The 23,527-nt window shown below is 41.5% G+C and overlaps 1 protein-coding gene across 4 annotated transcripts in view; it reads right to left on the minus strand.

Annotated features, from left to right (window-relative positions):
* Window positions 1-23,527, minus strand: part of lnx2b (ligand of numb-protein X 2b) — an 85,738-nt gene that overhangs the window by 2,363 nt on the left and 59,848 nt on the right. For 3 of the 4 annotated variants that reach the window (XM_072270843.1, XM_072270845.1, XM_072270844.1), the window contains 4 exons: window positions 17,691-17,887; window positions 15,243-15,626; window positions 13,485-13,640; window positions 4,779-4,953 (listed from right to left, as the gene is read on the minus strand). In XM_072270843.1, the coding sequence (XP_072126944.1) occupies window positions 4,779-4,953; window positions 13,485-13,640; window positions 15,243-15,626; window positions 17,691-17,887 (912 nt within the window). The remainder of the gene's footprint in view (window positions 1-4,778; window positions 4,954-13,484; window positions 13,641-15,242; window positions 15,627-17,690; window positions 17,888-23,527) is intronic. The other variant, XM_072270846.1, reaches the window with a different exon arrangement.

The raw sequence follows: 23,527 nt of genomic DNA on the forward strand, positions 1-23,527 counted from the left end.
TAAGCATCAAAATGATAGTCATATCAATAGTAGCAAACAGAACCCCTCCTAGGTTTGCTAACTACCAACAGTTTAAAATTTTCTCCTATCAGAGCTTCGTGTGGCATATAAACAGGAAAACAACGGTTATTCAATTACCTATTCTTCATGTGCAAATCATAAACATGATCATTTTGTGGTGATAGAGGCAGGTACATTAGAGGCTCTTAGATAGGCATTTGGATGACAAAAAAAATGGAGTACTAAGTGTGAGGGAAGAGTTACATTGATCTTAGTGTTGGTTAAAAGGTTGGCATATTGTGGGGTGAAGAGCTTGTACTGTGCTGTAATGTTAAATGTACTATTTTAATCCAATAGCATATCAGGTGTGCATTTAACTATCCACCCAAGCCAATCTTAGCAGCCATAAGAAATAGCAGCAGGGGTAGGCTGTCTAGCCACGGACTCAGCTCCCACCTACCTGCCTTTTCCCCATAACCGATAATTCCTCTACAATGTAAAAATCTATCCAATCTTGTCTTAAATATATTTACTGAGATAGCCTCCACTGCTTGACCACTCTCTGGGAAAAGCAGTTCCTCCTCATCTGTCCTAAATCTACTCCCCCGAATCTTGAGGTTATGTCCCCAAGTCCAAGTCTCACGTACAAGTGGAAACATTTTTCCTGCCTCATCTATCCTTTTCATAATTTTGTTTCTATAAGATCTCCTCTCATTCTTCTGAATTCCAGTGAGTACAGTCCCATGTGACCCAATCTCTCCTCATAGTCTAATCCCCTCATCTCCAGAATCAACCTGGTGAACCTCCTCTGCACGACCTCCAAAGACAGTATATCCTTCAAGTAAGGAGACCAGAACAGCATGCAGTACTTCAGGTGCGGCCTCACCAGTATCCTGCAGCATAAACCTCCCCTGCTCTTAAATTCAATCCCTCTAGCAATGAAGGCCAACATTCCATTTGCCTTCTTGATAGCCTGCTACACCTGCAAACCAACCTTTTGTGATCCATGCACAAGCACCCCCAAGTTCCTCTGCACAGCAGCACCTAGCAATTTTTTACCATTTAAATAATAATCTTTTTCATTTTTCCTTCCAAAGTGGATGACCTCACATTTACCAACATTGTACTCAATCTGCCAAACGGTTGCACTCACTTAACCTATCTATATCTCTCTGCAGTCTCTCCATATCTTCTCCACATTTTGCTTTTCCATTCAATTTAGTATCATCAGCACAGTACACTCAGCCCCCTCTTCCAGATCATTAATGTATATTGTGAACTGTTGTGAGCACAGCACCGACCTCTGTGGCACACTGCTCATCACTGATTGCCAACCAGAGGCACGCCCATGTATCCCAACACTACTTTTAGTTAACCAATCCTCTGTCCATGCTAATTTATCACCCCCAACTCTATGCATTCTTATGGATAAGTCTTTTATGTGGCACCTTATCAAATGCTTTCAGGAAATCCAAGTAAATAACATCCATATGTTCCCCTCTATCCATTGTGCTCATTATATCCTCAAAGAACTTTTGCACTTGACTTTTCTTCACTCTACTCTTACTTTTCTCTTTTTTTCTCTTATTTTTTCTTTATCCATACTTTGAGTCTGTTGAACCTACCCCCCCCCACCACTATTTAGTTTAAAGCCCTATCCACAGTTATGTGATTCACTAGGATCCAAGTCCCATCATGGTTCAAGTGGAGCTTGTCCCATTGGTACAGCTCCCTTGTTGCTTAATACTGGTGCCAATTTCCCACGAATTCAAACTGACTTCTCCCATACCAATCCTTGAGCCATACATTTAACTCTCTAATCTTCTTGACCCTATGACAACTTGCATGTGGCTCAAGTAGTAAAGCAGAGTAACCTAAAATGGGTACCTTTTTAGGTTCTGCTTTTTAATTTAGTCCCTAGCTGTTCAAATTCACTCAGCAGAACCACTTTCCTCATTCTACCCTTGCCGTTAGGTACCGATACGGACCACGACAACTGGATCTTTCCCCTCCCACTGCAAATTCCTCTGCAGGTCAGATAAGATGTCCCAAACCTGGCAACACAGCCTTCGAGACACTCTAGCCTCACGACAGAGAACTGTCTATTCCCCTGACTATACTATCCCCAATTACCACTACATTTCTCTTCTTTCCCGCCTCTTAAATGGCTCCCTGAACTATGGTGCCAGGTAACTCTCCCCCTCCCTGATGTGCCACAGTGTTTGAAGCTCAGATTCCAGGTCATCAACTTTGAGCCCGAATTCCTCGAGCAGCCAACATTTGTTGCAGATGTGGTCCACCAACTCCCACATCATGCAGCTATAGCACATCACCTGATCCTGCATCATCCCTTTATTTAATTAGCTGTAATTTAGTGACTTTTTATTTAACCACTACAAAAACCTTACTTGCTACTTACCTGTGCCTCCTCACCAAAGCTTCAAATTCCCACTTCTACACTGATTCCCTCACACAATGGCCACTCTGCTTTGACCCTACTTTTATTTGCTCCTGCTAATGAATCGATTGGTGCACCGATCCCTGCAGAACATTCCTTTTTTAAACTCTTCTCCTCAACATGTGCGAAGCTCTCTCTTCCCCCTTCAAATCGATTGGTCCGCCACTAATGCAGCTTATTGTTGACCTATGCTTCAGCCTATTCTGTATTTCTAGCAAGGGTTATCCAGAGATAGGGAAGGAACTTGGTCAGAATTTTTTTTTATTGTGCAGTGCCAGCTGTAGTTCAGTTGGGTGTACTCTCACTTCAGAATTGAAGTTTTTAGGTTCAAGTCCCATTCGAGCAACGTGAACACACTTGAAACCACTGCACAAGAGTCCTATGGTACTCTACTGCAAAGAAAAAGGAATTGATCAGAAAGGATCAGAAAATGCAAAGTTTGATCCTTAGTCTTTATGTGATCAGCTAATCTCAGAATAGGAGGAGATTAGAAATCCAAAATGGTTTGTACCTCATATTAGGGAAGTGAAACTCAGATAGTATTCCCATTCCTAATCACCAATTTTGTAATGCAATTTTTTAATACAGTGGCTGGGCAATAGTTTTAATGTCGCAAACACGAGGGTGTTAGCTGTACCCCTACAGTTCATAACTTGCTGATGATTACTGTTTGCAATACATCTCCACTTGAGAAGATAAAAGTTTCAAACTCCATCAGTGGAAATAGTCCCCTTACACAGTTAATGGCTGGAGAACAAAAATAGGGGACCCACACTGAATGATGAATGATTACTTTTAACATGGTTTCAGTCCCTTGCAGTCTGTTTGAACCAGAAATAGAACAGATGATGATGATCGTGAACGCAGCAGGCCAGGCAGCATCTCTAGGAAGAGGTACAGTCGACGTTTCGGGCCGAGACCCTTCGTCAGGACTAACTGAAAGAAGAGCTAGTAAGAGATTTGAAAGTGGGAGGGGGAGGGGAGATCCAAAATGATAGGAGAAGACAGGAGGGGGAGGGATGGAGCCAAGAGCTGGACAGGTGATTGGCAAAAGGGATATGAGAGGATCATGGGACAGGAGGCCAAGGGAGAAAGAAAAGGGGGAGGGGGGAAAACCCAGAGGATGGGCAAGGGGTATAGTGAGAGGGACAGAGGGAGAAAAAGGAGAGAGAGAAAAAGAAAAAGAATGTGTGTATATAAATAAGTAACAGATGGGGTATGAGGGGGAGGTGGGGCATTAGTGGAAGTTAGAGAAGTCAATGTTCATGTCATCAGGTTGGAGGCTACCCAGACGGAATATAAGGTGTTGTTCCTCCAACCTGAGTGTGGCTTCATCTCAACAGTAGAGGAGGCTGTGGATAGACATATCGGAATGGGACGTGGAATTAAAATGTGTGGCCACTGGGAGATCCTGCTTTCTCTGGCGGACAAAGCGTAGGTGTTCAGTGAAACAATCTCCCAGTCTCCCATTATCCAACCTGATGGCATGAAAAAGACTGGGAGATCGTTTCGCTGAACACCTACGCTCTGTCCGCCAGAGAAAGCAGGATCTCCCAGTGGCCACACATTTTAATTCCACGTCCCATTCCCATTCTGATATGTCTATCCATGGCCTCCTCTACTGTAAAGATGAAGTCACACTCAGAATGGAGGAATGACACCTTATATTCCGTCTGGGTAGCCTCCAACCTGATGGCATGAACATTGACTTCTCAAACTTCTGCTAATGCCCCACCTGCCCCTCGTATCCCATCCGTTACTTATTTATAGACACATTTTTTCTTTTTCTCTCTCTCCTTTTTCACTCCCTGTCCCTCTCACTATACCCCTTGCCCATCCTCTAAGTTCCCCCCCCTCCCCCTTTTCATTCTCCCTAGGCCTCCTGTCCCATGATCCTCTCAATTCCCTTTTGCCAATCAACGTTCCAGCTCCTGGCTCCATCCCTCCCCCTCCTGTCTTCTCCTATCATTTCAGATCTCCCCCTCCCCCTCCCAAATCTCTTACTAGCTCTTCTTTCAGTTAGTCCTGATGAAGGGTCTCGGCCCGAAACATCGACTGTACCTCTTCCTAGAGATGCTGCCTGGCCTGCTGCGTTCACCAGCATCTTTAATGTGTGTTGCTTGAATTTCCAGCATCTACAGATTTCCTTGTGTTTGCGTTTTTAAGATGATGATGAATGAGCAGATTCCAATGTAAAGCAATACAAACTGTTGAGGCTTAAAATCTGAAAGCATATCACAATGGTGCACAGCATACATTTAGACCATCAATGTGATACATAGTGATGTAGCAATTACAAAAACCACTCTCAAAATATTACCTCTCTTGACTCTGCGATCCCTGTAGAGGCAGCCAACAGGCTGGATGCTGGTCACATATATCGGAACCTTGTATTTGTTTTCACGTCCGCCTGAAATTGTTATTCCAAGTGACTCACGAGGTTCCTTTTTTAACAGAACTGCCTTCTCTATGCACATTGAAGTCTGCAATAAATCCTAAAGAGAAATAACATTACAGTCAAAAGTTCAAAATAAATTTATTATCAAAGTACATATATCACTGTACACAGCCCTCAAATTAATTTTCTTGTGGGCATACTCAATAAATACATAATAGAATAATAACCATTACAGAATCAATGAAAGACTACACCAACTTGGGTGTTCAACCAGTGAGTAAATATAAGTAAATAAATAAGCAATACAATTTGAGAACATGAGATGAAGAGTCCCAGAAAGTGAGTCCATAGGTTGTGGAAGCATTTCAATAATGTAGTGAAGTTATCCCCTTTGGTTCAAGATCCCGATGGCTGAGGTGTAATAACTGTTCCTGAACCCTGTGGTTTGAGTCCTGAGGCTCCTGTACCTTCTTCCTGATGGCAGCAGTGAGAAGAGAGCATGTCGTGGGTGGTGGTGGTCTCTTATGACAGATGCTGCTCCTGCGAGATTTCGTGGAGATATGAGCAGTGGTGAGGAGGGCTTTACCTGTGATGGACTGGGCCGTATTCACTACTTTTTGTAGATTTTTTTTTGTTAAAGGGCCCTTCAAGGGACCATGACCTTGTCGTAGGGTTTGCAGGCTTGCATGCCTCAATGACTCAGAGAGCTATGTTGGCTGGAATCAGGGCTTTTTGCTTTGGCTCTTGGTAGGGTCACCCATGCCAAACAGGTCAGAGAGTAGACATCTGGGGGTTCAGCTCAAGGCTAACAACCTTGACTGGTCAAACAAAGCTTATCAAAACAGCAATGAAGAATCCTTCTACCTTTGTGTGTGATGGTATTCCTGAGTCTCCACCCTCAGACTTGTATGACTGATAGTGAAAACCGAGAGGGAGCTTCTGGCATAATGAAGGAAGCCCTGAATACCGTCAGAGATGGAGGACCTTCATTGCTGCCCTAAATGCCAGTGGCATAACAGGCAGTAACTAGCTAGCTCCAGGCAAGGATATTTCTGTTTCCAAATGAGGCTGTGATGCAACCAGTCAACATACTCTCTACTACACATCCATAGAAGTCTGTCAAAGTTTTAGATGTCATGCCGAATCTTCACATACTCCAAAGGAAATAGAGCCACTGCCATGCTTTCTTGCTAATTGTACTTATGTGCTGGGTGCAGGACTGGTCCTCTGAAATGATAACTGAGGAATTTTAAGTTGCTGACTCACTCTGCCTCTGATCCTCCAATGAGGGCTGGCTCATGAACCTCAGGTTTCCACTTCCTGAAGTCAATAATCAGCTCCTTGGTCTTGCTGACACTGAGTAACAGGATTACATCAAGTAAGGGGATTAAAGGAATAAAGATCCAGATTTTCAATTCATAGGTAGTTGGCTAATTGTTTTAAAACAAAGTATTTTGGCCCAGTTTGCACATTCAAATGGTTTTAGACCTTCTGTTACCAAGTTTTAGTGTTCCTGGAATTTTGTTGTTGAGAATTTTAAAATAATCTCAAATTTAATGATAAATTATAGATTTGCAAATCAATAGCCAAGATAATTATTATGAAGAGATTTGCAATTAGGTTGCGGAAATAAACTATATAGTTTACCCCTAAAATTAAATGAATATTTCCTTCTCCCTGTCTGTGGCTGTTCAGGAAAGGGGGGGGGGGGGGGGCGGATTTTAAAAGTATTATGTGCTTGTCCTAATGAAGTTCATAATCCGAGGGATGTCTAACAAATTTTGCATGCAACAGAAATCTCAATAGCTTTGCCACCTATCTACTGCCAGCACAAAGTCTCAATCAAACTAACTTAAAAGGATATTGTAGAATCTTTATGGACCACTGAATCTATGCAAGCTCTTATTACCACAACGCGGTTCCCAATTCTTTTGCCCAATTCTTCTGCAAATTATTCTCCAAGGAGCTTTTCCTATTCCCTTTTGAAGGCAATAATTGCCTCTAAAGGTAACAGAGGTCAAAGGATTAATCGGGTGTTATGGAATTATGCATAACATAATTATGTATTAATTAAAATGCAAACTAGTAGTCAGGAAATAAAACCTGTTCACAATTTAATTTCAACTGATACATTAAGGCTAATTCAACCAATCATCGAGTGTTGAACATTTTAATTCTGTCCTATTCAACTACCCAGGATAAGACAAGAGAGACATGTTCGTATTAATTAGTGATCATTCAAACTTCCAGATGAGATCAGGGAAGGCATTAAGTGACCATTTTCTATATTAATACATTGTTAATTTTGTACCCCTGCCTCTTAATTTGCAATTCAGGACAGGTCCTGTCACTTAATATTCTGGCTCGTGTACTGTATATTCATGGAGTCATCCCTCAACATGGTGACAAAAGGATTATGCAGTATTTTGGGTGTCTGGAGTTTGTGCTCAGAAACTTTCAAAACAGACATGAATATTAAATATTCAAAGGTGTCAGCTAATTGGGATGTACAACCATTGTAAATATGTAATTCAGTTCTGCAAAGTTACCTGCTAAAGTAACACACACAAAATGCTGGTGGAACATAGTAGGTCAGGCAGCATCCATAGGAAGAGGTACAGTCAACGTTTCGGGCCGAGACCCTTCGTCAGGACTAACTGAAAGAAGAGATAGTAAGAGATTTGAAAGTGGGAGGGGGAGGAGGAGATCCAAAATGATAGGAGAAGACAGGAGGTGGGGGGAAAGAAGCTAAGAGCTGGAAAGTTGATTGGCAAAAGGGATATGAGAGGATCATGGGACAGGAGGCTGAGGGAGAAAGAAAGGGGGAGGGGAGCCCAGAGGAAGATGGAGAGCAGGCAAGGAGGGATTGTGAGAGGGACCGAGAGAGAAGGGAAAAAAAAGGGGAAATAATAATAAATAAGGGATGGGGTAAGAAGGGGAGGAGGGGCATTAACGGAAGTTAGAGAAATCAATGTTCATGCCATCAGATTGGAGGCTACCCAGACGGAATATAAGGTCTTGTAAAGTAGGTGATTATAGCTATTGAAGTTAATTGTTTGTTGTTATCTTTGTGGTTTAAAAAATATCCTGCCCATAAAATGGGCATGACAAACCGCCACCCCACAATATCTATTTTTGTCCAATATGGCCACCAATAAGAGGCAAACATAAGAAGAGATTTCATTATTAAAGAAGTGTGTCAAGCTAGTTAACTCCTCATTTGCCAGCCTAATCCCTCTTTCAGCATCTGTCCTTTCTCCTACAGGTGATAACTCTTAAAGTATCCTTTCATCCTTTCAATCTCTCTAAATGGGATGGGGTTTTCTGTCTCAACCACACTCTGAGGCAGTGAATTCTAGACCTTTATCAACCAAGTGAAAAGAAACTTTTGTCCCATCTAATCCTTCTACAAATTACATTAAATACATAGCTATTGGTTTAGACTCCCTGGCTGAAAGAAGAATATCCTTTTTGACTCTTAATCAGGCCCTGTAACTTAATCACCCTTCATTCTGTTCTGTCTCTCAACAAAGAACCCTGGTTTATTCTTTCTAGTCTCAGCAATATCTTTGTGTAATATAGATTTTGTTGAGATAGATGCTCATTTGTATATAATCAGGGAAGTGATTTAGAATCAAACTGAGGGTGGGAGACACAGAAATGCTCAGGATTTCTAATTGACAGAACGTGACCTGTAGAATCCAACAAGATACTCCGCACCAATTTGCTAACTCCTTAGACAATGAAGTGAAAAGACTCATAGCCGAGGCACAAAAATAGGCTGCACCATTAGTTGGTAAATAGTTGCAGAATAACTTTTAAGAGTTTATATAACTGGGAAAAGTTGAGGTAAACAGAATTAGATATTGCCAAATATGAGGTAATTCACAGTGTAAAACTAGAAATATTGGAGGCACAAGCAGGCTTGGGATATACTACACTGATCAAGAAAATATCTTTGGCAGAGGCAGAAAATCAAATATCTAAGAGGCTGGTGTACTCGGTGGGGGCGTGGGGAAGGGGGGGAAAGGTAGAAGTTTTACCATTATTATACAAAGCACTGGTTAGATCATTAACTGGAGTAGCAAGACCAATCCTGGATAGATTCATTCTGTAGGATATTTTAGCTTTGAATCAGACTACTATTCGAAGTCCAGGGCTGATTTATGAAAAGAGATTGAGTCAACGGAGCAGGGAAGGTAAGAGTATGATTTGAATGAAGCTTTTAAGATATCAGAATTTGTTTTAATATCCTTGATAAATGTCATTAAATTTATTGTTTTGCAGCAGCACTGCAATGCGATACATAAGAAAGTATAAATTACAATAAGAAATACATGTAAAAATTAAATAAGTAGCACATTCGTAACTCATTCGTAAGGCCAGTGATGTTGTGGGGATGAAACTGGACTCTCTGACGGCGGTTTCTGAAAAGAGGATGCTGTCCAAGTTGCATGCCATCTTGGTCAATGTCTCCCATCCACTACATAATGTACTGGGTGGGCACAGGAGTACATTCAGCCAGAGACTCATTCCTCCGAGATGCAACACAGAGCATCATAGGAAGTCATTCCTGCCTGTGGCCATCAAACTTTACAACTCCTTCCTTGGAGGGTCAGACATCCTGAGCCAATAGGCTGGTCCTGGACATTTCCTGGCATAATTTACATATTACTATTTAACTATTTATGGTTTTATTACTATTTATTATTTATGGTGCAACTGTAATGAAAACCAATTTCCCCCCGGGATCAATAAAGTATGACTATGACAAAAGTAGTGAAGTAGTGTTGATGTGGTAGTGCACTGTCTGTTCACAAATCTGATGGTGGAGTGGATGAAGCCGTTCCTAAGATGTTGAGTCTGTGTCTTCAGGCTCCTGTACCCCTCTTGATGGTAGTAATAAGAAGAGAGCATGCCCTGGGTGATGGGGGCCAATAAGATATTAAGGGGAGCTGATTGTTTCTCCTGGTTTGGAGTCAGGACCAGTCTGAAATCAGAACCAGACCTCCCAGCAGTCAAGCAGGAAAACGTGCAGGACGATTAGAGATTTGAACAGCAGCTAATGATAAAGTCAATCAGTAGTTTTAAATGCATGACACATGGCATTTACCAAACAAATAGTAACAAGCAACCTGGAGCAAGCACAGGTAGATGGAGTTAGCTGCAGATCTCATTAAATGGTGAAAGAAAGTCTTTCAATTCCTTTTCCCAGCTTCCCTTTAGTTAACTATGTTCTACTTTTAATCAGCATGACAGTGATATAAAATACTGTAACTTGCTCCTTTATTATTGGCTACCATACCCAGGACTGATTGACAGATGCCATACCCATTTCCTTGTTCCTGCAGGTACAGAAATCATCACTGGAGAAGCTGCAGGAGTGAGTGATCAACTTTTGACAATAAAAACTTCTTCCAATGGATCAAAAAGGCATGATACATCTATGCTTATGAATGGTATGAATTACAAACTGATGAACAGAACAGAATTGGAGTCTTTATATTCCGAATACCAGATTAACTTACATAACTAAAAGCGAAACCTGGGAAAAATTGTTAATACAGATGTATTCATTTTTTATGTGTCTACATGTTACATTCTCAAGCTGCCAAAAAGAAATCAGTGGTTCCTTAAGGTTTCACTAAACAAAAGAGGGACTCCATCAACGACTGTAAGCTCCCAGCTTTTTCAAAGCTCTTAATTTTCTTCCCCCTCAATAAACCTGCACAGAATTCAGATTCGATATGTAAATACAATTTTTTCTGCATTGGTTTCAATTGTACCAACAGGTACAAAATCTTAGTTTACACATGTTACACTGGGAGCATCTAAACAATAACTCAACAATAACTAATATTTTTGCAATGTATCATCCGTAACCATTAATTATCACCTGAAATTATCCTCTGCAGTATGTTTGAGAAACAATGTCCTCTTAAAATTATGGATTCATTCTATTATCAACACCTCCTCTTATTATTCTTACTGCAAATGCACCTCACACCCCAAGGTTAAACTCATTTTACTTTGTAATTTGTTTATGATGCTGATGATATTGGTTTTATTTTAACAGGCCTTGCTGAGTGAAAGAACAGGATTCAATTAGAATAGCTTCCAATATTTCCATCCACCTGGAAAATCAGATTGATCTGTCCAACAGGAACACACAGTATTTCTGTACTTTCCAGCTCATTTGAACTGTCATGAGAGACATCCATCATAGTAAGATCCTGCATGTACATAATTGGGTGCATTCAGAACCATTGTTTGTTTGTTCTTTCAATGGTCTCTGTGATGCAGGTGGGAAGCCCACGCAAGTGTTAGTCATTTGCCATAATGACATTGCCACACCAGAGTGACATAGTTAATTCAGAAACAAAGGTTCTGAACTTAAAGAGGGGTAACTTTGAAGGTATGAGATGTGAATTAGCTAAGATAGACTGGCAAATGACACTTAAAGGATTGACGGTGGATATGCAATGGCAAGCATTTAAAGATTGCATGGATGAACTACAACAATCGTTCATCCCAGTTTGGCAAAAGAATAAGTCAAGGAAGGTAGTGCACCCGTGGCTGACAAGAGAAATTAGGGATAGTATCAATTCCAAAGAAGCAGCATACAAATTAGCCAGAAAAAGTGGCTCACCTGAGGACTGGGAAAAATTCAGAGTTCAGCAGAGGAGGACAAAGGGCTTAATTAGGAAGGGGAAAAAAGATTATGAGAGAAAACTGGCAGGGAACATAAAAACTGACTGTAAAAGGTTTTATAGATATGTAAAAAGGAAAAGACTGGTCAAGACAAATGTAGGTCTCCTACAGACAGAAACAGGTGAATTGATTATGGGGAGCAAGGATATGGCAGACCAATTGAATAATTACTTTGGTTCTGTCTTCACTAAGGAGGACATAAATAATCTTCCAGAAATAGTAGGGGACAGAGGGCCCAGTGAGATGGAGGAACTGAGCGAAATACATGTTAGTAGGGAAGTGGTGTTAGGTAAATTGAAGGGATTAAAGGCAGATAAATCCCCAGGGCCAGATGGTCTGCATCCCAGAGTGCTTAAGGAAGTAGCCCAAGAAATAGTGGATGCATTAGTGATAATTTTTCAAAACTCGTTAGATTCTGGACTATTTCCTGAGGATTGGAGAGTGGCTAATGTAACTCCACTTTTTAAAAAAGGAGGGAGAGAGAAACCAGGGAATTATAGACCAGTTAGCCTAACGTCGGTGGTGGGGAAACTGCTGGAGTCAGTTATCAAAGATGTGATAACAGCACATTTGGAAAGCAGTGAAATCATCGGACAAAGTCAGCATGGATTTGTGAAAGGAAAATCATGTCTGACGAATCTCATAGAATTTTTTGAGGATGTAACTAGTAGAGTGGATAGGGGAGAACCAGTGGATGTGGTATATTTGGATTTTCAAAAGGCTTTTGACAAGGTCCCACACAGGAGATTAGTGTGTAAACTTAAAGCACACGGTATTGGGGGTAAGGTATTGATGTGGATAGAGAATTGGTTAGCAGACAGGAAGCAAAGAGTGGGAATATACGGGACCTTTTCAGAATGGCAGGCAGTGACTAGTGGGGTACCGCAAGGCTCAGTGCTGGGACCCCAGTTGTTTACAATATATATTAATGACTTGGATGAGGGAATTAAATGCAGCATCTCCAAGTTTGCGGATGACACGAAGCTGGGTGGCAGTGTTAGCTGTGAGGAGGATGCTAAGAGGATACAGGGTGACTTGGATAGGTTGGGTGAGTGGGCAAATTCATGGCAGATGCAATTTAATGTGGATAAATGTGAAGTTATCCACTTTGGTGGCAAAAATAGGAAAACAGATTATTATCTGAATGGTGGCCGATTAGGAAAAGGGGAGGTGCAACGAGACCTGGGTGTCATTATACACCAGTCATTGAAAGTGGGCATGCAGGTACAGCAGGTGGTGAAAAAGGCGAATGGTATGCTGGCATTTATAGCGAGAGGATTCGAGTACAGGAGCAGGGAGGTACTACTGCAGTTGTACAAGGCCTTGGTGAGACCACACCTGGAGTATTGTGTGCAGTTTTGGTCCCCTAATCTGAGGAAAGACATCTTTGCCATAGAGGGAGTACAAAGAAGGTTCACCAGATTGATTCCTGGGATGGCAGGACTTTCATATGAAGAAAGACTGGATGAACTAGGCTTGTACTCGTTGGAATTTAGAAGATTGAGGGGGGATCTGATTGAAACGTATAAAATCCTAAAGGGATTGGACAGGCTAGATGCAGGAAGATTGTTTTTGATGTTGGGGAAGTCCAGAACGAGGGGTCACGGTTTGAGGATAAAGGCGAAGCCTTTTAGGACTGAGATTAGGAAAAACTTCTTCACACAGACAGTGGTGAATCTGTGGAATTCTCTGCCACAGGAAACAGTTGAGGCCAGTTCATTGGCTATATTTAAGAGGGAGTTAGATATGGCCCTTGTGGCTAGGGGGATCAGAGGGTATGGAGGGAAGGCTGGTGCAGGGTTCTGAGTTGGATGATCAGCCACAGCCATGATCATAACAAATGGCCATGCAGGCTCGAAGGGCTGAATGGCCTACTCCTGCACCTATTTTCTATGTTTCTATGTTTCTATGACTTACCTTTTGGTAGTGGGACCGTCGACGACAATGCTGTTGCAATGGCTTACTACGCTGCCGGGAGGGACTGTTATTGCTCGAGCCAACTTCATCAATAATTTCTGGGCTTTGTTGATCAAGGCACCTCTGGACTATAAAGCTGACAGTCCCCTCACTAGACTGAAAAGAGAGAGGAACAGTAATTTATTCATCTACTATATTTCATATGGGTGGCAAGGTGGAGAAACATCTCTACCAAAGGAGGTGTAAGGCACTCCTTCCCTCCACTAACCTGCATGTCACCCCTGGGCAAAGTGCAGCATCTACTAACCCCCGCTCACCGATCAGGGTCACTTGATGCCATGGGAGCAGGTAGTGGATGGTTGTACGAGCAGCTGGTGCATATCACAAGTCCTGCTTATGCGACCACTGACACCAGGCAGACAAGCTCTGAAGAGTATTGATAATGGCTTGGGTCACCTGTCTCGAAAAGATACTGCCAGAAAGCGGCAATGGCAAACCACTTCTGTAAAACAAATTTGCCAAGAACAATCATGGTCAAAGACCATGATCGCCTACGTCATCGACATGGCAAATAATGATGATGACGACGACTGTATTTCACAATTCATTGAATTAGACTATATTTTGACCTTAAGGCTGACTTACAAGCTGACCATGTTATTCAGAGTATAGTGGCATTACGGGAGCTCTGCACAAACCAATGAGTTAACATTGGAAGTTGAAGCCCAACGTCTGCAGATCCAGAAACCCGCTGAAAACTGTAGATGGCCTGACCTGGGGTTGGAGAACTGAGTATTTACGTGGGTGGGAGGCAGGAAAAGAGCTTCTCTTGTTGTTGTTGGTTGTTACTTGATGTGTGCTGTGTTCTGCCGAGCATGCTTTGTTGGTGTGAGAATGTGTGGCCACACTTGCAGGCTGCCTCCATTGCACTGTTATGTTACTTGTTAGTGAAAATGACAAATTTCACTGTATGTTTTGATGTACATGTGACAGATAAATGAATCTGAATATAACTTCTAGTCTGAACATTGTTTATTTGTTAAAATGCTACTATTAGCTATTTCATCTGGAGGAAAGGATGAGAAGAGTACTAAAGGAAGAGGGAGAACTAGTAGTACAGAGGTGAGAGAAAGAAAAGGGAGAGTAGCAAGAAATACAGTAAAAAAAAGTCAACAATTTGATTTATATAAAAAAGGGATGAACTTCTTTCGCCATGATCCAAGACCACTTTTGCTCCTAACATTTAGAGCAGGTGCAGAAGAGATTTACCAAGATGCTGCCTAGATTAGTGAGCATGTCTCATTTAGAAAGGTTGAGCAAGCTTGGGCTTTTCTCTTTGGAGAGGAGAAGGATAAGAGCTGACTTCAAAGAGGTACACAAGATGGTAAGAGGCATGGATCAAGTGAATAGATAAAAACTTTTCACAAAGGGTGAAAAAATAGCTAAAATGAGGGAGCATCATTTTAAGGTGATTGGAGGAAAGCATAGGGGTGTCTCAGAGGTATGTTTTTTTTTAAAAACACAGAGAGTGGTGAGTGCAAGCAACTCTTTTCCAGGGGTGATGGTAGAGGAAGATATATTAGGTGCATCTGAGAAACACTTAGATAGGAACATGGATGATAGTAAAATGAAGGGCTATATGAGAAGGAAGAGTTAGATTGATCTTGCAATAAGTTATAAAGGTTGACACAGTATCAGGGCTGTGGGGCCTATAATGTGATGTTATGTTTTATGTTCAAGAGCACAGGCTTTATTTACCTGTATTATCTGTGCTGCCATCTCTGGGGTTCCATTTTTGAGATCCTGCTGATTAATCATAAGCACTTTATCATTATTATGTAGCTTTCCATCTCGAGCAGCCAAGCCACCAGCTAGAAGATCCAGGATAAACACTCCAGGCTCATCTCCCTTCCGAATTAGTTTTATACCCAGTGGCTCATTGCGATCTCGCTTATGCAAGGTGACATGCACAGTTTGCTTTTGTGTGTTGCTGTTGCTGCTGCTGCTGCTTCTTTCCTGTGAAGATCCTCGAACAGCAAATCCTCTCTCTTGGAGCACAGAGAGTCGAGAGACAGAACAAGGTTGCCGCAGCACATGGATGGCGTAGCTGTGTGGAACACTGGTGATATTTATACCATTCACCTGGAAAGGAAGGAATAAGATAAGAACGCCAGATAAGCAGCTTCTTGAGCAAAACAGTTTATGGCCGATTTTAACGTTGGCATCCGGCAACCCCCGATCTTCACACCAACCAAGTTCTTGCATTTGTTGAGAAAGTGAGGAGTTCTGGAGTGGGTAGCAGGAAGAGGTAGAGCAAGATGACTGCAGAAAGTGGATGATCAGTGGTAACATAAATTTTAGGCATGGAATGGCCAGCTAGGACCAAAGGAGTTGTAACTGAAACTTGAGTAAGAGACAGGAAGAGGTACTGGGATATTTTTGCTTCTGGAGGGAACTTCTGAGATGCACTCTTGCTAGGAGAGTTAGTCATTCCAGACTATAAGATAAAAGGTCCATGACAAAATCTACAATAATAACATAAAACAAAAAATAAAACAGCCTGCAACTTTAGGACAACTTTTTGCTGTTGGAATTGGACCAAGTGTCTCAAATTGAAGTAGCCTATTTTGAAGATTGACCAAGAAACACGACTAGGGCCAAGGAACCAGGATTACTCTGTGCCAGTATCAACAAGCCAGTGATAAGAGTGTCAGGTGGAATTCAGGACAAATATCAAGAAGTATTCTCTATACTGTTGGGCTTACTGCATTTTTTTTAAAAGATGGTACTCTTGTGCATTCATCAATAGCGGGGCCAAGTATCAACAACGTCGCTTAATTTCAGGATTCTAGGCTATCTGATGCAATGGAAAGATACGACGAGAAACTGTGAGGTTATGCTCTGCTTGTAGATACGAACACATAACTTAGCCACGGACTGCTGAGATAAATCTTGACTCTTAATCTGAGAGGCTTTCTTTCCAATTTATATTACTGTAATCTGATTGACTTCTAGTTATACCATACCCCACCTAGAGCTCCAGTATATCATAGACCTGAACAATATTTTTACTCTTAGCATAAGAATGTCCATTCTCAATAAATAACCATTAACTTCATAATCTGAATAAAACTGCAACTTCTACTCTGCTATGAGTTGTATTGCCTTTAGGGCAGTTTGCTAGAAAGGAGCTGTAGCTGTTAAAACTCACCTTGACAGAGTCGATACAGAGAGGATGTTTCCTCTTGTGTGGGAATCAAGAATTAGAGGCCACTGTTTAAAATGAGGTGTTGCCCACATAAGAGACAAGACAATTTTTATCTCCCAGAGGATTCCGACTATTTGTAACTCTCTCTCCCTCAAGGGATGGTGGAATCTGAGTTATCTTTCACGCATATTTATCATGAATGAGGGGGTGGAAGGTATACTGTGAGTGGCAAGTGACCTAGAGATGAGGTGAAATTTCTTAGAAGGGCATGGCCTTTGGAATAGTCTTTCTCAAAGGACAGTGGAAGCAGTCAACATTGAGATGAAGGCAGTTACAGATTACTACATGAATATGGAATTGAGGGCAGTCATGAGCTTATAAGATAGTGGAGCCAAATGGAGACAAGTGGTCTGCTTCTGCTCATAAATTGTACACTCATAAACACAAGAGATTCTGCAGATGCTGGAAAATCCAGAGCAACACACAAAAATGATAGAACTCAGCAGGTCAGACATTATCTATAGAAGGGAATAATCAATTGACGTTTTGGGCTCAGATCTGTCACTTTGGGCATTTTGTCATCAGGACCGGAAAGGAAGGGGGAAGAAGCCAGAATAAGATGCTGTAGGGAGAAGAGTGATTGTTGGTGATAGGTGAAACCAGGAGAGGGGGAAGGTTTCTAGGTGGGGGAAGCGAGATGAAATGAATAGTAACCTCGTGCAGGAACTTGATGCAGTCACAAAGATAGGAGCCTTGCATCTAATGCATCAAGTTACCCTGAAATCATCACCCAGTTAATAAAATGAAAATCCTATTGACCCATTTCCCTCCTTGAGCAGTTGTTTTTATTTCAAAGAATTTCACACAGATTCGGTACGGCATAAACAGCTCCAGGCTGATCCAGTAATTTAAAAAAAGGATAACACCTGCGGCTTTGCAGCATTTGCTGCTTGTCTCACCAGATTTATATGCAGCAGGATTGGCCGTCAGCCAGTTACCTCTGTTATATGATCCCCAGGTGCAAGCCTTCCATTCCTAGCAACAATGCTGTCACGAAGAATCTCCTGGATCACAATGTTACAGAGTGGTGTGTCTTTCCCACCAACTATCCGAATTCCCAGCTCTTCCTGAGGGTCCGTGCGATGAATTTCAACTACGGTAGTTTCTGCCAGAAGACTGGACAACCGAGGCAAATCTATAATAACACAAGGCCATCTGAGTTTCATATGATTGGAGCAAACCAACAGAAAGACAACATACAATTAACAGCTTACTTTTCAGTACTTAAATGCGAGCACCAATTGTAGAATGTAACAGCATCCAGGAGTAAAAGAAACTAAAGTTTTTTTAAAATCTCTTTCATGTCGTCAATGCCCTGAGGAGCTTTAGTCATGCAAATCATGCAGTCACTGTGGAAGAAATGCTGCAAATTTCCAAGCTGTCATTACCAGTAAAGTTATATAGAACAGATTATTGTTTTGACATTCATTAAGGAATCTTCATGATCTTCAAGATAGTGTCACAGACTTTTTTTAATGCTCAGCCAAGGTTGAAAACTGGCCCACAGCTTAATATCACAACACAAAGATTACACCTTTACACAGCACCCTTCATTTCAATACCGCACTGGATCAGTCCTAGACTATGTGCTGAGATCTCTTTCTAAAAGGACCCACTATCCTGACTTCATTAATTTACAGATAAGCATTGTGAGCTTATAATAAAAGGATGACTTACAGGATGTAACAGAAATCAAAAAAAAAATTCAAAATAAGTTATCAAGGTAGATATATGTCACCACATACTATCCAGAGATTTATTTTCTTGAGGGCGTTCAAAGTAGAACAAAGAAATACAACAGAGCCAATGAAAAACTACAGAAAGCTGATAAGCAACTGATGTGCAAAAGGGAAAAACTGTGCAAATATAAAAAACAAATAAAAAATAACTAAATAAATAATACTGAGGACATGAGCTGTAATGCTCTTGAAAGTGATTCCATAGATTGTGTTCAGTAATCAGTACGGTGTTGAGCTGAGTGAAGTTATTCATGCTGATTCAAGAGCTTGATGGTTGAAAGGTTCCTGAATCTGATGGTGTGGGACCCAAGGCTCCTGTACCTCCTTCTCGATGGCAGCAGCAAGTCTTTTTGGCCCACCTTTTCTGTGCTGATCAAAAGTCTCATCACACTGGGTGTGTAGCCCCCTAGATCACTGTTCCTCAAATACGCATCCAGGTACTTTTCCAATGCAATGAATGTTCCACCTCTACCACCCTTTCAGGTAGGAACATAGCTGCCAACTACCGGATGAAAATAAATTTTCTCCTCTCCATGGTAATCCTGCCAAACTCTGCCCTTTGGCTTTTTAATCCCTCCTGTTCCTTCCTGTTCACTTTACACCATTTACACTCTTCAATTAAGTCCCCCACTAAGGCCCACTGTTTCAAAAAAACAACAAACTCAGACTTATCCTGTTATTCCTCACAGGGGTTAACATCCTGTAATTCTCACCTGCACCCTCTCCAGTCCCATCACATCCTTCCTATAATGTGTCGATCAGAAATGCACGTACTCAGGCTGTTATCTGACTAGAGTTCTGACAGGTCAGGCTATGGGCAGGAAGAACAATCCGAGAGACAGGAACAAGCTGTTTATTTTCCATTTGTCTCCGAATCTGCTCCACCATCAGTGAGATAGTGGCTAGTCCACGAGATACCTCTGTGTACCGGCCTCTTCACAGGCTCCATTATAACTTCAATAATCTGGCACGTTGTGTCTCTGATGTTGTAATGCTGCTGCAAGTAAGCTTTTCATTGCACCTGTGCTAACATGTACTTGCCACATAACAACAAACTTCATTTTGATCTGACATAAACAAATGGGCCTAAGATTAACTGGTGTTTCTAGTGTGTAGGTCCAAATATTAAAAGTTTGCCTGTTCTAATAGTTAGACTATTCCATGTCTAACTAACCATCAGAAATAGTTTCTATATGGCATTATAAGTTTACTATTGGTATGCCTTTTTAGTGTAATATTAAACAGATAAATTGAAACAAAGCTCTTCAATCTAGTGCTGACAGCAAAACATTAAATTTAAAATGACATTACCACCCTCGACTGCTTTAGGCTTAAACACCTACAGCAGGTATTTCTTAATACAAAATGTTCAATAACTTCATCCCGTGTTTCAGCAGCATGAACAAGGAACTTGCAGAAAACTGAAGTATATAAACAAAACACCCTAGGCATATTGCTGTGCTCACGAATGCTTTGCTTTCTCCCTCACCGAGACAAGCCCTTGCAAAATTAGGCATGCACTCACTTTATGAGGTACACCTGTACACCAGCTCATTAATGCAAATATCTAGTCAGCCAGTCACATGGCAGCAACTCAGTGTATAAAAGCATGCAGACATGGTCAAGAGGTTCGGTTGTTGTTCCAGCCAAACATCAGAATGGGGAAGACATGTGATCCAGGTGACTTTAACTGTGGAATGATTGCTGGAGCCAGACAGGGTGGTTTGAATATCTCAGAAACTGCTGTTCTCCTGGGGTTGTTGTTTGTTTTTTTCTCTTTTTTGCAGTTTCCAGCATCTACAGAGAATGGTACAAAAAATTAAATACATCCAGATCTGTGGGTAAGAATGCCTTGTCAATAAGGGAGGTCAGAAAATAGCCAGACTGGTTCAAGCTGACAGGAAGGTGAGAGTAACTCAAATAACCATGTGTTACAACAGTAGTGTGCAGAAGACCACACGGGTTCCATTCCTGTACCTAATAAAGTGGACACTGAGTGCATTTCCAAGTCAGAATGTTGTGTAGTTACCGTGCTTGCAAATCCAAAACCAACACAATCAGCAGCTCAAACACTAACACGGGAGTGGTACAATTTAAATTCAAGTTCATTTTATTTTTAATTTATCAGTACTCACCAGTAAAGCTTTTAATGTGTGGCAAAAACAATATTCTATAATGGAAACATAGAAAATAGGTGCAGGAGTAGGCTATTCGGCCCTTCAAGCCTGCACCGCCATTCAGTATGATCATGGCTGATCATCCAACTCAGAACCCTGTACCTGCCTTCTCTCCATACACCCGATCCCTTTAGCCACAAGGGCCATATCTAACTCCCTCTTAAATATAGCCAATGAACACGTACAGACATCCCACCTTGCAAAAACTCATTTCAGGGAGGTAGCACCATCAATTTGCAGGAGACTTCCGGGAGAGGTGGGATGTCTGCAATAGAGTAGCTCCTTAGCAGCCAGCCAGCTAGTTTAAATCACGTTAGCTATGCTAATGAACGAATGACACCTGTTAAACTCATCTCAACATGTCTTTTACATTTTAACCCACCATGGGCAATAGAAAAGTCACTGTTGCAAACAGTGCAGCCAGCAACACTGTCATTATTTTTGACCCCTATTAGGCAGGGGTACACTTTAGTGTAGTTTGGGGTGATGCACGTTTTATATTTTCTTTTGGAACACTCTGCCACTCTGACTTTTTTTGGAACTCTCTCACTCTTGCTCTCGCTCTCGTGGTCGCTCTCACTCGCGCTCGCTCTCTCACACTTGCTTTCTCCCTCTCTTGCGCTTGTTTTCTCACTCTCACTCTCTTGCGCGCACGCGCTCTCTCTCGTGGTCGCTCTCTCGTGCTTGCTTTCTTGCTCTTGCGCTCACTCTCTCTCTCGCGCGCGTTCTCTCATGCTCGCTCTCAAAAAAATCAATCTCCGGGACATCGTATATAATTTGTGGGCATCAGGGAGCCACTATTAATTTGCTGGAGACTCCCGGATCTTCCGGGAGAGGTGGGATGTCTGCATGTATGCTACCTTTAAACAGCTGGCATATCTGTAATTCCAAATTCACAGAAATGTGGTCGGCTATTACCTGTCCTCTAAAGTTCCAGCAGGTTTTAATATTTAAGATCCAAGATTAACTTTACTTGTCACATGTACATCAAAACATACAGTGAAATGCATCATTTGTGTCAACTCAAATCAGCGAGGATTGTGCTAGGCAGCCTTCAAGTGATGCCAGTCTTCTGGCACCACTTAGCATTCCCGCAACTGCCTAACCCTAACCATACGTCCTTTGGAATGGAGAAGTAAACTGGAGCAGCTGGGGAAAATCTAGGCAGTCGTGAGACAGACATATCAAGCCAACTGGAAGGGAATAATACAGAGCTACCACCCTGTCATGTTTAGTAACTCCAAAAATAAAAATTAATTGTCAGAAAATCAAGGGACCTGTTGGCTGTGTCTTAGTTCATTTTTACTTTGTGAGGCGTGCGCATGACGTGGCATTGTAACACTTCTTAAGGAACAAAAGGAAGTCATCGAAGAAGCAAAGTTGTAATACCCAAGTGTGGTCTAGCCAAGGTTTTATAAAACTTCCAGAGGGAGGCTTTGGCGAGGAATTAAAAGAGGTTTAAGGCCATAAGACATAGGAGCAGAATTAGGCCTTTTGGCTCCATTCCTGGGATCTTCAGAATCTGATTCAGGTTTAATATCACTGGCGTATGTTGTGAACAGCAGCAGTACAATGAAATACATGATAAATAAATATTAAGAAAAAACTGAATTACAGTATATCTATATACATAAGTCTATTTTTCTTTCTTTTGGGTGCTTGTAAACCTTCTCTTCACCCTCTCCAATGTCACCACATCCTTACAGCACTTAAAGGGTCCAAAACTGCTCAGAATACTCCAAGTTTGCCTTATATACCAATGCCTTATAAAGCACTGGTATATAAGGCAAATTTACCAATTTACCAACATGCTTTCTGGATTAAAGGATGTTAACTATAAAGAGAGTTTGGACAAATCTGGATTGCTTTCTCGAGAGTGTTAGACTGATAGAAGTTTATAAAATTAGGAGAGGTATAGTCAGCCAGAATCTGATTCCCAGGCTAGAAATGTCCAATACTCGAGTAGCTTTCTGCCACTCACCTTAAATACCCTATCTAAGGTGAGTGGCGGGAAGCTTATAAGATACGTGGGACAATACAGAAGGCATTTGAGAGACAGTTAGACAGACAGGGAATGGAGGAATACGGACATCGTGTAGGAGTCCTGCTGAAGGGTCTCAGCCTGAAACATCGACTGGACTCTTGTCCATTGATGCTGCCTGGCCTGCCGAGAGCTCCTCCAGCTTTTTGTGTGTGTTGCTTGGATTTCCAGCAGCTGCAGATTTTCTCTTGTTTGTATAGGTAGAATTTATTTGTTATTGGGCACAGCACATACATCACAGGCCAAATGGCCCATTCCTATGCTACACCACTCTAATAGCATAGAAAATCTCACTAACAGAACAGATCTATTAGCGTTAGGGAAGCATTCTACTGAAGATGAAGATAAATTCATCTTTTTTCTCTCTAATGTTTCCATTCATCTCCTACTTACATCTTTTCAGGCAGATCCATTGCAATTAACAAACCTGCTTTAGCATCCTCTCTCAGCCAGCAGTCACACCTCCTTATTCTGTCTTGCTCTGCAATTCCCTTTTGTTCTCTTTACCACCCTACCCCCACCCCTGTTATCTGTGGTTTCCTAACCTAGTCTTGATGAAAGGTCACTGACCTGACACGTCAACTACCAACACTTCGAGAATTCATGCCATTCCTGGCATGTCATTCACGTACTTCATACATATAACCAAAATGATGTAAACAAAGAATGCTTAATTAAACAATACATTTACAATATTATTCAAATATTACTTAAATATTAAACATACAACACATATAGCATTGATTTAGACATCAAATTCACACATGGCAAAGGCACTAAATTGAAAATATCTCCCTATTCCTTTCTTTGTCACTGGG

The sequence above is a fragment of the Mobula birostris genome, chromosome 10 (assembly GCF_030028105.1).
Source record: "Mobula birostris isolate sMobBir1 chromosome 10, sMobBir1.hap1, whole genome shotgun sequence".
Classification (NCBI taxonomy): domain Eukaryota; kingdom Metazoa; phylum Chordata; class Chondrichthyes; order Myliobatiformes; family Myliobatidae; genus Mobula; species Mobula birostris.